The 14,587-nt window shown below is 37.3% G+C and overlaps 1 protein-coding gene across 1 annotated transcript; it reads right to left on the minus strand.

Annotated features, from left to right (window-relative positions):
- Positions 1 to 150: 150 nt before the first annotated feature.
- Positions 151 to 14,567, minus strand: LOC134649983 (uncharacterized). Its single transcript, XM_063504798.1, has 5 exons — positions 14,254 to 14,567; positions 9,462 to 9,574; positions 4,354 to 4,514; positions 2,662 to 2,848; positions 151 to 310 (listed from the first exon to the last, which is right to left on the minus strand). The coding sequence occupies exons 1-5, from the start codon at positions 14,287 to 14,289 to the stop codon at positions 163 to 165; spliced, it is 645 nt and encodes a 214-aa protein (XP_063360868.1). The 5' UTR covers positions 14,290 to 14,567; the 3' UTR covers positions 151 to 162.
- Positions 14,568 to 14,587: the final 20 nt, after the last annotated feature.

Here is a 14,587-nt window from a genome sequence, read left to right on the forward strand (position 1 = left end):
CCTCAATGGTCCGCAATGTAACTTCAATCGTATACGAGTTCGCGCGCCGTCTAAATGAGCCATAATAAGACGCCTCATTTATGTTTCCGAGAGTTTGAAGCATTAATAACCAGTGGGTTTTAAGTTTTAACCTCATTTTACTACTTACCAATAAAGTTTGTTTTAAGGATCCGGTCGACAGACGCACCCGGACTCAACAAGCACATAGTCCTGTCCCGTCAGTGTGACGGGCCCGAGCGGCAGCACTAGAAACAAGTACGGGACGTACGTCTGTGTGCACGAACCGCGGATGACTGAGCATTCGCTTGATCTGGAATGAGAAAAAGTGTTGTTAGTGACTTAGTTTAATCTAAAATAGGGGGTGTTACTGCAATGTTCTGCCGCCAAAGTGCAGCACTAGTACACATCGTAAACCATAGAGTAACTTATACTGTGCCTTAAACTGTTTTTAGGGTTCCGTACCCAAAGGGTAAAAACGGGACCCTATTACTAAGACTCCGCTGTCCGTCCGTCCGTCCGTCCGTCCGTCCGTCCGTCCGTCCGTCCGTTCGTCCGTCTGTCACCAGGCTGTATCTCACGAACCGTGATAGCTAGACAGTTGAAATTTTCACAGATGATGTATTTCTGTTGCCGCTATAACAACAAATACTAAAAACAGAATAAAATAAAGATTTAAGTGGGGCTCCCATAAAAACAAACGTGATTTTTGACCGAAGTTAAGCAACGTCGGGCGGGGTATTTGGATGGGTGACTGTTTTTTTGCTTGTTTTGCTCTATTTTTTGTTGATGGTGCGGAACCCTCCGTGCGCGAGTCCGACTCGCACTTGGCCGGTTTTTTGACAAGTTTTCACAGACAATAAAATATGACATCGATACATCAAGACCGTTTGCAAAGATAAAGACGTCAGATTTTCAAAACAATTTCACGTATTGTAGGTACGCTCTACTGTTTTATAGATTTTACATAGACGCAGTGATTTATAAATATACAGACAGAGATGTGGATATACACGATGACTTCAAATTGGTGATACAAAACACACATCAGATCTTATCAGTAGAAAAAGGCGGCAAATTTGAAAAATGTAGGCGCGAAGGGATATCGTTCCATAGAAAATTTGAATTTCGCGCCTTTTTTTACTGACAAGATCTGCTTGACCAGCTATACCTAACACTAATGACAGATCGCAAAGATAAATTGCAGTGATTTGTTGCATGTGTAGATGGCTTAATAAAATTCACATATGTGGGGGCTTATCACTCGGTTTAGTTTAGACTCTCGCGCGAGCCACGAGACGAGCCGCGAGCCGCGCCACGAGACGCGAGTGTAAGCGGTGGGCTCGCGGCTCGTCTCGTGGCTCGCAAGCTCGTCGAGCGAATATAATTTAAACACTAACGGCACGGCATAAGGTTTATAACCGAATGACAAGCCGAACGCGAGTGTAAACGGTGGACTCGCGTCTCGTGGCGCGGCTCGCGGCTCGTCTCGTGGCTCGCGCGAGAGTTTAAACCGGCTATATTGATTGACAGTAGGTACCTAATGATCTAGAGATGAGCAAAAGTCTCCATATTACCGGTTTTTTAGTTTAGAGTCGATCAACGTAATATTATATTTACAAAAATTATAGTTGGGGAGCCGACGATGCTAAATGTTTACTTACTCGAGCGTCGTACAGACCTATTGGAATCGAAATATTAGATGATAAGAAGAAAAAAAGTTATATACAGTTTGTGAGTTTGGTCGTTTTTGTCCACGTTAATGCTATATTTTGTCTATAACTTAATATAACACTTATTTGTAGGCATTTTCTTAATCTGACGAACACAAGTTTGACGCCTAATTTTTACATTGTAACCGTCAGATTAAGGAAATGCGTGCAAATAATTATCAGATTTAGTAATAAGTAGCACAATTATAGCGTTAATTTGGACTAATATGACCAAATCCACAATCTGCTTAACAATTTGTTGAACCCCCCACCAACCCCCCACCAACCAAGGGCTCATCATAGATGGCTAAAAGGGGTAAAGGTAGACTACACGGGGTAGCAAGATATCACTCATATCTAAAGCGCTAATCTGACGCGCTCGAGTAAACACAACAATCCCCTCTTGGGCTCCCCTACTATTAAAACTATTTTAGAATTGGTCGCTAACGTACCTATTGTTAAATTTCGAAGTAGAATATTTGACCCCGGAAGGTCACTTACGCTTTCACATCTTGCAAGTTTTCATCATAACGTAAACGATTGTATGTAAACATTGGTGACAGGGTCCGTTACTGTTATCATTATTACAAAATTAATTGTTTCGTCGAAAATATTTAGGGAAATATATTCGGTCGTTTGAGCCGACGATCTAGTACAGCGGTATTCAAACAGCGGGCCGCCGGTTGCCGGTGGCTGGTTAGGTGGCCTGCCACGTGATCCTGATACATAACATCTTGCGGCCCGGGACTACAAGACAAAACCGTCTTTGTGGCCCTCATAAAAAAAGGTTGAGTAGCTAATCTAGTAGACGGAGTAGACCACCGGGTACCGTTTTAAACAGCAGTTAAGAAGCACGAAGTATTCCCCAAAAACGGCGCAGATCCTCCATAAAATAAGCAATTGTTAGACTCACTAATGATGATGAGACTTTCATTCATTTGATGATACTCACTCGCAAACTTCAAATACAACTTGCTGCAGTAAATCCGGGAACTTCTGCACAATAGTGACAGGCTGTCCGGACGTCAGTGACACGCCGTACATCGGCGCTGTAGTGTTGTACCGCGTCCGGCACAGGCGACCGCCGCCGCAGGAGTTGGTCGTGGTCGGGGACAGGCCGGGGAGGTTGCTGGCGCGACCTGGAAATGTATGATAAACATGAATATTAGTGTAATATATAAAATATATAGTCGACAGGTCAACTTTGTCAGTAGAAAACGCCGCGAAATTCGAAATTATTCAAGTTCTACTGACAAAGTGCCTTTCCAGGGTGTACACAGCAAGAAGTGCCATTATTCTCGCAGCATTTTTAAGGACTTAAAGTGGCAAGATTAAATAAAAAAAATTAAACAAAATAAATAAAAAGTTAAAATTGGCCCATGAGATATGCATATTTGTGCTTCGCCGTGCATCACATGTATTTCGTATGAAAGGAGAAATACTTGACTATGTTTATACAAAACTTTCTGATATGAGTCATATCACATGAGCACATGACTGATAGGTCTGATAGATTACTAGAAATATTCGAAAGTCTCTTCACCCTCTGTTAAGCAAGTTTTTGAGAATATTATTCATCATAGCCACCTTTACGGCATACTTCCCGAAGCTAATGACTTAATAATAGTGGATAATACTCGTAAAGTTCATTTACCGGCAACTAAACTTGAAAGCATTGCAAACTGTTCGCTTCGTGTGAAATTTCCGATACAAAGTTATCCCTATCCATTGCTCTGGAGTATATACCCACGCCATAGTCAACTTTAACTACAATGGACTAAAAACGCAGTCTCCTTATAGGACACATGGGATGACTGTTTGGGAAGTGGATCGCACGAGCGTGGGACATTTTATAATAATGACCTTTTTCACCTAATTGTGATTCAGAATGAGTATCGGAAAGAATTGAAATACTTAAGTGGGCGGATCGACTATTTCTTGTTGTTATTCTGTCCCGTGACTCAGGGGATAATATCAGCTCAGTTTGTTAGAAAAACTGTTGGGATACTAATTTTTTGGAAGATGACCTTATTAAGAAAAGGGCTTATAACTACTTTAAATGCCATAAAAATATGATTTAAGGAGTGACCCGAGTGACCGAAGGGATCGAAGCTAAGTATGGCAACAATTTGCAAAAAATTGTTGATTCACCCGAATTTTTATAAATTTGTACAAAACTTCGATATTTTGTGTACCTACTTATACAGAATGTTTTTTCAATTCACGATCAATCAGACCAAATTCAGAATCACGAAAAAAAATCGTGACGTTTATTGATTAAGGATGAGATTTAGAAGTTTAATAAAATAAAGCGGAGTTCGTTTCGCCATTTCGGCGTTGGTTTCGTAGAAAAATCGTTTAGTATGGTAATGTAAGTCGTACCTTCATATTCATGAGGAAAAAGGCTAGCCTATATTTATGTTATAACCTAAATAGAAAACGCACAGATCCGACATCATGTCTCTCTTCTTTTACTGAGTTACTAACTTACTATATTATTTACCAGGAGTAGGAGGTAATACCCAGTTCTACAAACTCTCGAAGTAACCTATAACCACGTATATAAGCGCTATAACCACCAGATGTCCCGAAGACTGTCCTGAGACATTAGGCTATTCTTATTACTACAATAGTAGCTACATACCAGTTCTACTGCCATTCTGCCTCGTCAATCCCTCGGAATATCCGACATGTGCGTCCATCAGTGCTCGTCGCATGATGGCCGGGTCTACGGTCCGCACGTTTCGTGCTTGACGTGAAGATTGCCCCCATGCTCCGGATTTTAATGCTCGGTTTACCAAGTGCCTGGAAAACAGATATAGTAGTCAGAGTTTAGACACAGACAAACAAGATCTAACTTAAATTCTGTCAAAGATAGAACTAGATGGCGCTGTACGAAAGTGCTTAACCACTTATGAATGAATTCTATGGTGTCAATGCAATTTTGATGCTGGTTGTACATTTCTATGCCTAATCCAATATTATGCTTACTTAATAGAAGTGAAAAATACAGCGGTAAGGTAAGATGAGTGTTCGTAGTTGGTTCGTAGCTAAGCATACACACCATAATAAAAAAATACACTTTCAATGCGTTGTTCATAGATTTAGATATTTATTCTCATAATATGAAATTACATTATAAATTATGCTAATAAATAACTATTCCAATTTCAAATCGATATCTTTAGTAGTTCTCTAGATATTTAGCAATGTGACATACAGACAGACAGGCAGACGGACGGACAGAGTCGCACCAAAAATGTAAACATAATATGTACATAAATAGCGCCACCTACAACAATTGTAAGGCATACGGCGTTGTATGGATATGGAGGTTAAGAGTGTACCTAATAGTTGTTAGTTGCTAGCTTTCAAGCAGGCCCTTTACGGGTAACTCTTTATCTATAGTAAGTAAAAGCGCACGTTTTCTTAATTTACGTCTCTTTATTACTACAAGAAGTCGGCCAATTGACTACAACGCCATCTTTCCAATTATTAGAAAACAAAAACCTAACAACCACGCACAGTCATGAATCTCTCTCACTCTACACAACATTAAAATGCATTACGACTCTGAAGATGGCGTGAAATAAAATTAAACTCCAATATACCGTTGTGCGTTATTATAATGTAATGAGACATAATAATGATCATTTTGAAATTACATTGCAAGCGTAGAGAAAATTGCTTGCATACGTCCCGGCGCGGTGGGAAAATTCTCATGGTATTTAGGTGTGCCATAGATAAACGTCTTGCTTATAAGTAGAATTATTAACGGGAATCTGTTGTCTATGTATCTATGGTTATTTATGAGACATTAGCTATGTTACGGGTCAACGCTCGGAGCCTAGAGGAGCAAAGGTAGCAATTGTATTTCTTAGTATTTTGATACTTGGGGCTATTCATAGCCGAAATATTAAATTAAAACAGGTCGATTGGACAGGTGGATTGGCAGGTTGGTTGGATCTGTTTATTCTGCACGTATCAAAAAATTATAGGCACATTACTTAATTAAAGAAATGCCTAACACTAAAATAAATGAAAAAGACAATCAGATTTCCACACGTTAATTTTTTAGGATTTACAACCTCAAATGCTTTGTAAACCAAAATTATTCAATATTCTCATCTTCCATAGCTTCAATTTTAATAAAATCGCATGGCAATATCAACGATTCTTCCGACATTATTTGTTCTGTGTTTTGATCCTCCTTTTTTACTAAAGTTCTTTTCAAATCAGTATCAGATGATAAAGCCTGACATACATCCATTGGCAAAACTGAGGCTATACCTTTCCTTGGATCTACGCCAAATACTAATTCACTAGGCGTCCTACATAAAGTAGTATGAAATCTCGTATTCAACGAATGCTGAACAAATTTCAAGCCCTTTTGCCATTTCACTTTCTTATTTCTCGACAACCACGTATTCATTTTCTTAAGAATATCTTCATTTGTCTTTCCTTCCAAGTCTTGAGCTCTAAAATTAGATTCGGATGTGAGAATTATAATATCGGGGCATAATACCGTTATTCGTTTGCAAATCGGGGCTGTCAAGGCGGTCCCGTTTTTAGATTGCAAAATGTTCGGTGCACCAAATACCAAGAAAATATCAAGTAGATTATCAACGGACTCATCGATAGAAGTCGTCTTTAATGCTCTCAGATGAGTAAATTTAGATATAAAGTCTCTATAAACCAGCATATACTTGTATTCTTCCGTTTCTTCTCCTGTCACCGCTAGTATATCTATTTGTCCTCTAGAATAAAGTTCAGGGTAAGTTTCTTCTGAAATAGGATTTGATTGTCTTTCTTGAACGGGAATCTCAACTAGTGTTTCTGAACTGCCAATTTTGAAGGGGTCAATTTCTGTCGCATCGTCTTCATCAGAGTTATGCGAAACTCCGTCTTGTAACTCCGAATTATCATTTGTATTTTTAGGTAAACGTTTTCCTCTTTTAAAACTTTTATTTTTACAACCCTTGCACAGAGATAAGTAAACCGACACACATTCAGCGGTGACGTTTTTGTACATAGGTTTTATAATTTCCATCATCCTCGTTCGGCCGCCGTGGATTAATTTCAAATGGTTAACACGTACAACGTCGTATATTTCGTCCATAGTAACGAATACTTGTTGCGTAGTTTGACCGGGCTTGGCGGCCATTATGAGCCTTTCTCCTTCTGGTGTTTTGATCACATCATATCGTTTCGCACGTCGATAGTCCGCGGGCGTCTTCTTAGTTTTTAACTTAGCCGCTTTTACTTGTTGGATAAGCAAGTTATACCTGGAATGTGACAGTAGAAATGTGTTTGGAGCCTTCTTTGATGTAAACATTTCTTCAATTCTTCGATTGAATTCTTCTCTATTGACGTCTTCTTCGATTTCCGACATTATTTATAAGTTACAACACACAAATCCATACAATTACAACAATTTTCCGTCAACGCATTCCACAAATAAACGCTAGGTACACACTATGCCCGGAGAGAAATGGCGTCGAGTTCTGACCCTCGATGTAACGGAAATGTCCGATGTTGCCCGAACGCGCGTTGGACAAAGCCGAATAATCGCCGCGTCTCGCTCTAGTCGCTCTATAGTCGAAGCGCAGATTGCCCGCGTCGGCCGACCGGTTGAACCCCGCTGTCACATTTACCGATTTACCGATTTTATATTTGCTTGCGCACTCGTTAGACGCGTACCTACTATTGATTGTGCTGTGCTGAACCTGAACCTAACTCAACTAAGAACAAATTGAGTACTAAGGTCATCGACGCTTATCGCTAATCTCGTTACCTTTGGCAAGCTTTTAGCGTTTATAATGAATATATTATTGAAGTATTAATGTGTTACATCAATAAATTTGTTTCAAATTACTTACATCTAAGTTAGCCTTTTCTATATATCGCTCATAAACTAAAAAAAACTACGCATTACTAAACGTTCTACTCAAGAGCATTTTAGCAATTAACCGGTAACCTCTGTATCATGGCACAGACATTGTTATACGTCTTATCTAAAATACCTGCATCTATTATGTAATTACAGTAATTGCATTTAGGTAGGTACATTATTCCATCGCTGTAATTAAACTCCATATTAAATAAATCTAAATAGCACATGTGTATTAGCAGTTAACAGAATAAGTAATAGATATTTTCGAAGCCTTTTTAGGGTTCCGTAGCCAAATGGCAAAAAACGGAACCCTTATAGATTCGTCATGTCTGTCTGTCTGTCCGTCTGTCTGTCCGTCCGTATGTCACAGCCACTTTTCTCCGAAACTATAAGAACTATACTGTTGAAACTTGGTAAGTAGATGTATTCTGTGAACCGCATTAAGATTTTCACACAAAAATAGAAAAAAAACAATAAATTTTTGGGGTTCCCCATACTTCGAACTGAAACTCAAAAATTTTTTTTTCATCAAACCCATACGTGTGGGGTATCTATGGATAGGTCTTCAAAAATAATATTGAGGTTTCTAATATCATTTTTTTCTAAACTGAATAGTTTGCGCGAGAGACACTTCCAAAGTGGTAAAATGTGTGTCCCCCCCCCCCTGTAACTTCTAAAATAAGAGAATGATAATACTAAAAAAAATATATGATGTACATTACCATGTAAACTTCCACCAAAAATTGGTTTGAACGAGATCTAGTAAGTAGTTTTTTTTATACGTCATAAATCGCCTAAATACGGAACCCTTCATGGGCGAGTCCGACTCGCACTTGGCCGCTTTTTAGGGTTCCGTAGCCAAATGGCAAAAAACGGAACCCTTATAGATTCGTCATGTCTGTCTGTCTGTCCGTCTGTCCGTCTGTCCGTCTGTCCGTCCGTATGTCACAGCCACTTTTCTCCGAAACTATAAGAACTATACTGTTGAAACTTGGTAAGTAGATGTATTCTGTGAACCGCATTAAGATTTTCACACAAAAATAGAAAAAAAACAATAAATTTTTGGGGTTCCCCATACTTCGAACTGAAACTAAAAAAAATTTTTTTCATCAAACCCATACGTGTGGGGTATCTATGGATAGGTCTTCAAAAATGATATTGAGGTTTCTAATATCATTTTTTTCTAAACTGAATAGTTTGCGCGAGAGACACTTCCAAAGTGATAAAATGTGTGTCCCCCCCCCTGTAACTTCTAAAATAAGAGAATGATAAAACTAAAAAAAATATATGATGTACACTACCATGTAAACTTCCACCGAAAATTGGTTTGAACGAGATCTAGTAAGTAGTTTTTTTTTTTATACGTCATAAATCGCCTAAATACGGAACCCTTCATGGGCGAGTCCGACTCGCACTTGGCCGCTTTTTATTTTTTAACTTTATAAGAAATTAACTTTTTTTTATTTAGTCGTCGATCGACTTGTCCATTGTCCAATGTCCATTATTTCAATGTTTCGAAAATAATTATCTATCTTTTTTTGGTATTTTTCTTTTCTTTTATTTAATAAAAAAAAAAACATTTATAGCTGGTCAAGCAGATCTCAACAGTAGAAAAAGGCGGCAAATTTGAAAAATGTAGGCGCGAAGGGATATCCTCCCTTACAAAATTTGAATTTCGCGCCTTTTTTTACTGACAAGATTTGCTTGACCAAAAATCCATAAAAGAATTGTTCGCAAGAACACATTTGTCCCTGCAGGTAATTATTTTATTTTAAAACAGGGAAAGCATAATTATATTTTTTGCATGCAAAAACCGATAAATCGATTAAGTAGGATTGTTACTTATAGAGCATCCCTACCTTGGATAAGGAGAGCCGTCCGGACCCGGACATTCTGTGCTTTGTAGAGCATCGCCCCAAGCATATTTTAATCTTGGACCGCAATCAGCGGACACGAACCCGGCTAACAGAGCCTGAAACAAGAGAACAAGTTTGTTGAATTTTATTATACAGCAAGGAAGTAACAAAATAAGCAGCTACTCAAGTTATTCTATAAACTAACCAGGTGGTTTTTAGGCTTCCGTAGGCTAAATGGTAAAGCATTATAGTTTCGTGATGTTGGTCTATCCACCCGTACCTACCTACATCTTAGTGCCAAAATTTCAACTATTTTGAACTTAATACCCATTAACACTCCCATAGCAGTGACATATAGGATATTATCCCATCGTTAATCGAAATCAATTCAACCGGGCTACGCAGTCTCCAAGAAAGTTAGGAAAGGAACCGACATACACATAACCCGCCTATTTAGCTTCACCGCAATCAGGTAATAATCCACGCAGATTCAAATGATCCGATCAATGATCGACGTCAAGCGGTCATGATTGCATTTGATATAATAATAATAAAGCTTTATCTAGGACAATAACCGACAAAAATGATCGATTGTCACTTCATAGAATGCGTGAGCGGTATGTGTGTCGCGTCGTGGCCGAATGACATAGTTTCCGTGGGCTCCGTGGCCACTGGCACTATCAACAACGAAACCTGCCCCCTTTCTTGCACGAATCTAGTACCCTTGATCCGGCATTCCCTGGTCACGAACTGGTGAATCAGTTATAGATACAGATAAGCTGGACTAGAAAAAGATAGCAAACTTGTTTAACTTCTTCTACGAATTTAAGGTAGCAAGTTTTTTTAAATTAAAGTGATAAGAAAAAAGTAAGTTATTTACATGTATACATGTAGAGCTAAAATTTATTCTATTTCCGGTCTTTGTTAAAAACAAACAGTAGTGATGTGTGGCGAATCGGAAAGATCCTCAACAAGAAAGTGTCAGTATCAACTTTCTGGGTCATTCGCGTATAACTGTCATTGAACTTTGTAGGAACCTTTAAACAGATGGGTGTCAGTGTCAGGTGTAATTTAGTCATCTGTTTTAAAGCTTTCTATTATATTATAGGATACTCAATACGGGCTAAATAGAGGGAAAGCTACTTTCCAATAAGCTAAAACATTTGCTTTTCCAGTTTACATTAGTTAAGACAACACAAAGAGCTACTAAAGCAAGAGCTATCTAGTTTTATATATTTACGAGGCAGAAAATGAATTATAGCTATATTTGTTTCTTATTAACTTAATGAAAAAGACCTTAAGACAAATAATTTTAAATAAAGCATGTCTAATGGTTAAATAAACTACAATATAATCAATTTTCAATAGTAAAACTGTAATAAATATGAATAATGTGATTCTATCGTCATTTGACGCAACACTGTCTTAAGGGATACATAAATTACTATGTCATTACGTCGTCTATTATCGGTCTCAAAGGTGTATCTAGGAAATAATTCAAAAGTGAAATTGTATAAAGAAAAAGCAGCGAAAGTGGTCAGTGGTCTCAAAGGTCCATTGTATGAGCATCACGTTCTTGGACGACATTTAAATACTCAATTTCCGAGGTACAATGATCACATAGTACGTGATTTTAGGTAAACGGAGAAAACTTTTGTTGTTCACGACAATAACAGCGGAGATAAGCCACGGTCAAATACAACACTTTTTTTTATATCAAAACTGTCAGAATTAATAACGAACCGGATGAAAATTATGGCATTTCTCTGTAAGTTTTCAATGTGATAAACAGTTTAAGCTAACAAATGCCTGTGACAGTTTAGGGTGCTTATGTAAGTAGGTACGGAATTAATATCGTATTTCGTTAAGACCGCTTATTTCGGCGATTAAACCTTTCCATATGAGCTTTTCATCTTCCGATAAAAGAAGTTGGATGGTTTTGTTAGCGTTCGTTGAAACGAAATGCTGGGCTGGGTGGGGCATTTACAGATGTTGACTTCACATTAAGCAAACAGGATTTTTTTTTAATATATTTTCTAGGTTTTTTAATTCGCATCAAAACAGTACTACTTATTACTATTTATTTCTAGCAAAATAAGACATGTACAGTTAGACCAAGATAAGCCTGCAGCGATTTCGGTAGCCCAGACTGTGCAAGTGTTATTTTAAACGTCAAACTTCTATGAAATATGAACGTTCTTGACGTATTCATATGCTGTCAAAATTGTTGCAGAGTTATCTTAGTATCACTCTATCACTCGCACCGTACATTTGTAGATTTATTAGCTTTACATGTACCTATATGTATTCATTTTCTTTGATTTCGTTTTTACTGATTTCAAGCAAATATTTATAATATTGTTTGAAACAAAAAACAGAGTTTACGTTTTTCCTATTTACCTACTTCCGAGTAGAATAATTGTAGGATTCCTGCATAATATTATATCTGTAAATACATTTCTTATTGTAATGATATTTTTAAAAAACTGGCTACCTACATATTGTAATTTAATGTTTTGCGCAACCGTATATTTAGCGGGCCATTGGTAATAAATGTTCTTCTTATACAGTAATGCTGTAAATTCAATAAATAATTATATGCAATTTATTCGAGTGTTTCCTTTCTCGAAGCCAAAAGCTACAATTTTACAAGCCTTAACCAACAACATTAAATCGTTTGACAAGCAAGACAAAACTAATAGTAATGAGAGATTAAGCTTAGAATAAATTTAAAAGTGGAAAAATTACTGACAAGACAGTAATTTTTCCACTTTTAATTTATTCTAAGCTTAATAGCATCGTTCGCGGACGTTTCTAGTTCATAAAAAAATAAATGAGAGATTAATTTACCATTAGGAACACAATTTAGACTTTAGGCTATTTGGCTGCCTGTTGTAATTACCTAGTATATAAATAGCTAAGCTAGTAGTATCTACAAATAGGCTTCAATGGCTCTTTCACGAGTCAATACAACGTTTACAGTGACATTATAAATAGTGTCATGAAGACACAGCGACCTTCAACAACAACAAAGACATAGCAACATTCATAAATTTATACAACAGCCAACTAGATAGACATTAAAATATAATATATAAGACCTTAGCACCCCATATGCAGTTGCTTATCCAGTTGGAGAGATTTTCGGTAAAAGGTTGCCAGAGTTTAGTCCTTGCTGTTAACAACAAGGTTTAAAGGTTTGTTTATTTCATAAATCTCTTTTATAAAATTACCGTTACGTTACGGTATAAGGTGAGTGACAAAACTGAGCTGTCTAGCTACTAGACTAGACTCTAGCATACTGCAGCAACGTAACTATACTTGGTCAAGCAGATCTTGACAGTAGAAAAAGGCGGTAAATTTGAAAAATGTCGGCGCGAAGGGATATCGTCCCATAGAAAATTTGAATTTCGCGCCTTTTTTTACTGACAAGATTTGCTTAACCAGCTATAGTTCAACTTCCAAAAGAGAGACATTTATTTCTAGAATTTAATAAAACTTGGTAGAAAATAATATTGAACATTTGACATATAAGCCTCAGCCCACCTCGCCTTAACCGATCCTTAGTGTCTTCAGACTTAGTTAGAGAAGTATGTTTGACTGTCATAATTATGTCACACCAGGTGTCGCACACACCTAATTAGAAAACCGACTTCATTTGCAAAAATGACATTTTTTTTATTGTTTAAATTGTATAAATTTAAAACAAACTCCGATAAAAGTAGGTGCCTAGTGCCTACATCAAAATAAAATTCGTTGTATTTACAGTTTTCCTTACTAAATAAACTTTTTGGCAACACGTCCAATGAATTTACTTCCTCTGTTTTTTCATTCAGATAACTGGTCCCTATCATTAAAAAAGTTGAAACGTAACGGTAAATAAGACCCAGTGAAATTAGCAAACATTTAGGTGCTAACTGAAGCTTTGCGAATTCGTACTGTGCTGTTATGTTTATAGCTTCTTCTGCCTGCGTATGATCGCATGAATATGGAAGACCCGGTCAGCAACCTTCATCTAATGACACGTTAATGCGCTTAGACGACCAACGGATGCCTTGGGTAACAGTAAAATACAGATAAAACTTTGCCCACTGTTTCATACCTTTTTTTCCTCGTAACAGTCCGTTTACTCTGAATGCATAGGCAATGAGTCAGTCAACCAGTACCCTATTAAGTATAATTTTATCTTTAACGATGTTCAATTGATTATTTTTAACTTTTTTACATTGCTTCCCTGTCAGTAGGATGGATGTTGGAAAATGATTGCTTTTTATGTAGAAATTATAGTGTATGAGATGTAATTTGCGACTATCAGGCCAATTAATAGAATTCCTTATAGTACCTATTTAATATATGTACATGCATAGGTATGAATGTATGCGAGTAACACACATTCCGTAGGTAGTAACTAAGATAGGTCAATACAAAAAAAACTTTTGCATTGAGAGATTTAAATTTGTCGCTAATGTGAGATTAGGTTGCCAAGCGGACCCTCGGCTTCTTTAACGAGCCATGGTAAAAAGCCGGAATGAACGCTAGTAAAATGAGATTATAACTAGGATACTAGAGACAACATTTGTTTGCAATACTTATCTTGAATAAAATTATTTAACTACCCCACATTCAACTGTCAGACAAAACGTTTGTTTACAATTTGAAGTTGCTATGTTAAACTAACGTCAAAGTTAGATAAATAAAAAATTAGGTAGGTATGTATCGTTATAATCTAAACTATTTTATTAATAAAAAAGTAAAACAAAGTAAACTATGGATGTATAAAAATTAAAAAACTTACCAATTGCAAACATACTAATAAATTCTTTGAGCACATTTTAAATATTAATTAATAACAATTGCACCGGTAATAATGATAATTAAATCGAGTGGCACACTTTTTATATTCGAAATTGTTTCAGTGTGGTATGACACATTCGCGCGTATGGAAGGGCGTGCGGTCGGCGCACTGCCCGCACAAGACAACAAGTGTGGTGTTCATTATAACGGGAGTTCGGCCAGGAGTCTTCACTGCGGGCGCCTACTTCGCCTTCAAAGCGGTCGCTCTCTCCTCGAACCAAATTGATAAAAGCGCCATCTATCAACACACGCTGTAACTGACACGACTCAAATTA

This window comes from Cydia amplana, chromosome 8, assembly GCF_948474715.1.
Source record: "Cydia amplana chromosome 8, ilCydAmpl1.1, whole genome shotgun sequence".
Classification (NCBI taxonomy): domain Eukaryota; kingdom Metazoa; phylum Arthropoda; class Insecta; order Lepidoptera; family Tortricidae; genus Cydia; species Cydia amplana.

Bases quoted from the DNA above. Each gene is read 5' to 3' on its own strand.
- LOC134649983 (XM_063504798.1), bottom strand. From the start codon at position 14,289: ATGTGCTCAAAGAATTTATTAGTATGTTTGCAATTG. The intron at 4,515-9,461 runs GTAGGGATGCTC...TCTGTTTTCCAG, and splicing joins GACGGCTCTCCTTATCCAAG to GCACTTGGTAAACCGAGCAT. The intron at 2,849-4,353 runs GTATGTAGCTAC...ATACATTTCCAG, and splicing joins GCAGAATGGCAGTAGAACTG to GTCGCGCCAGCAACCTCCCC.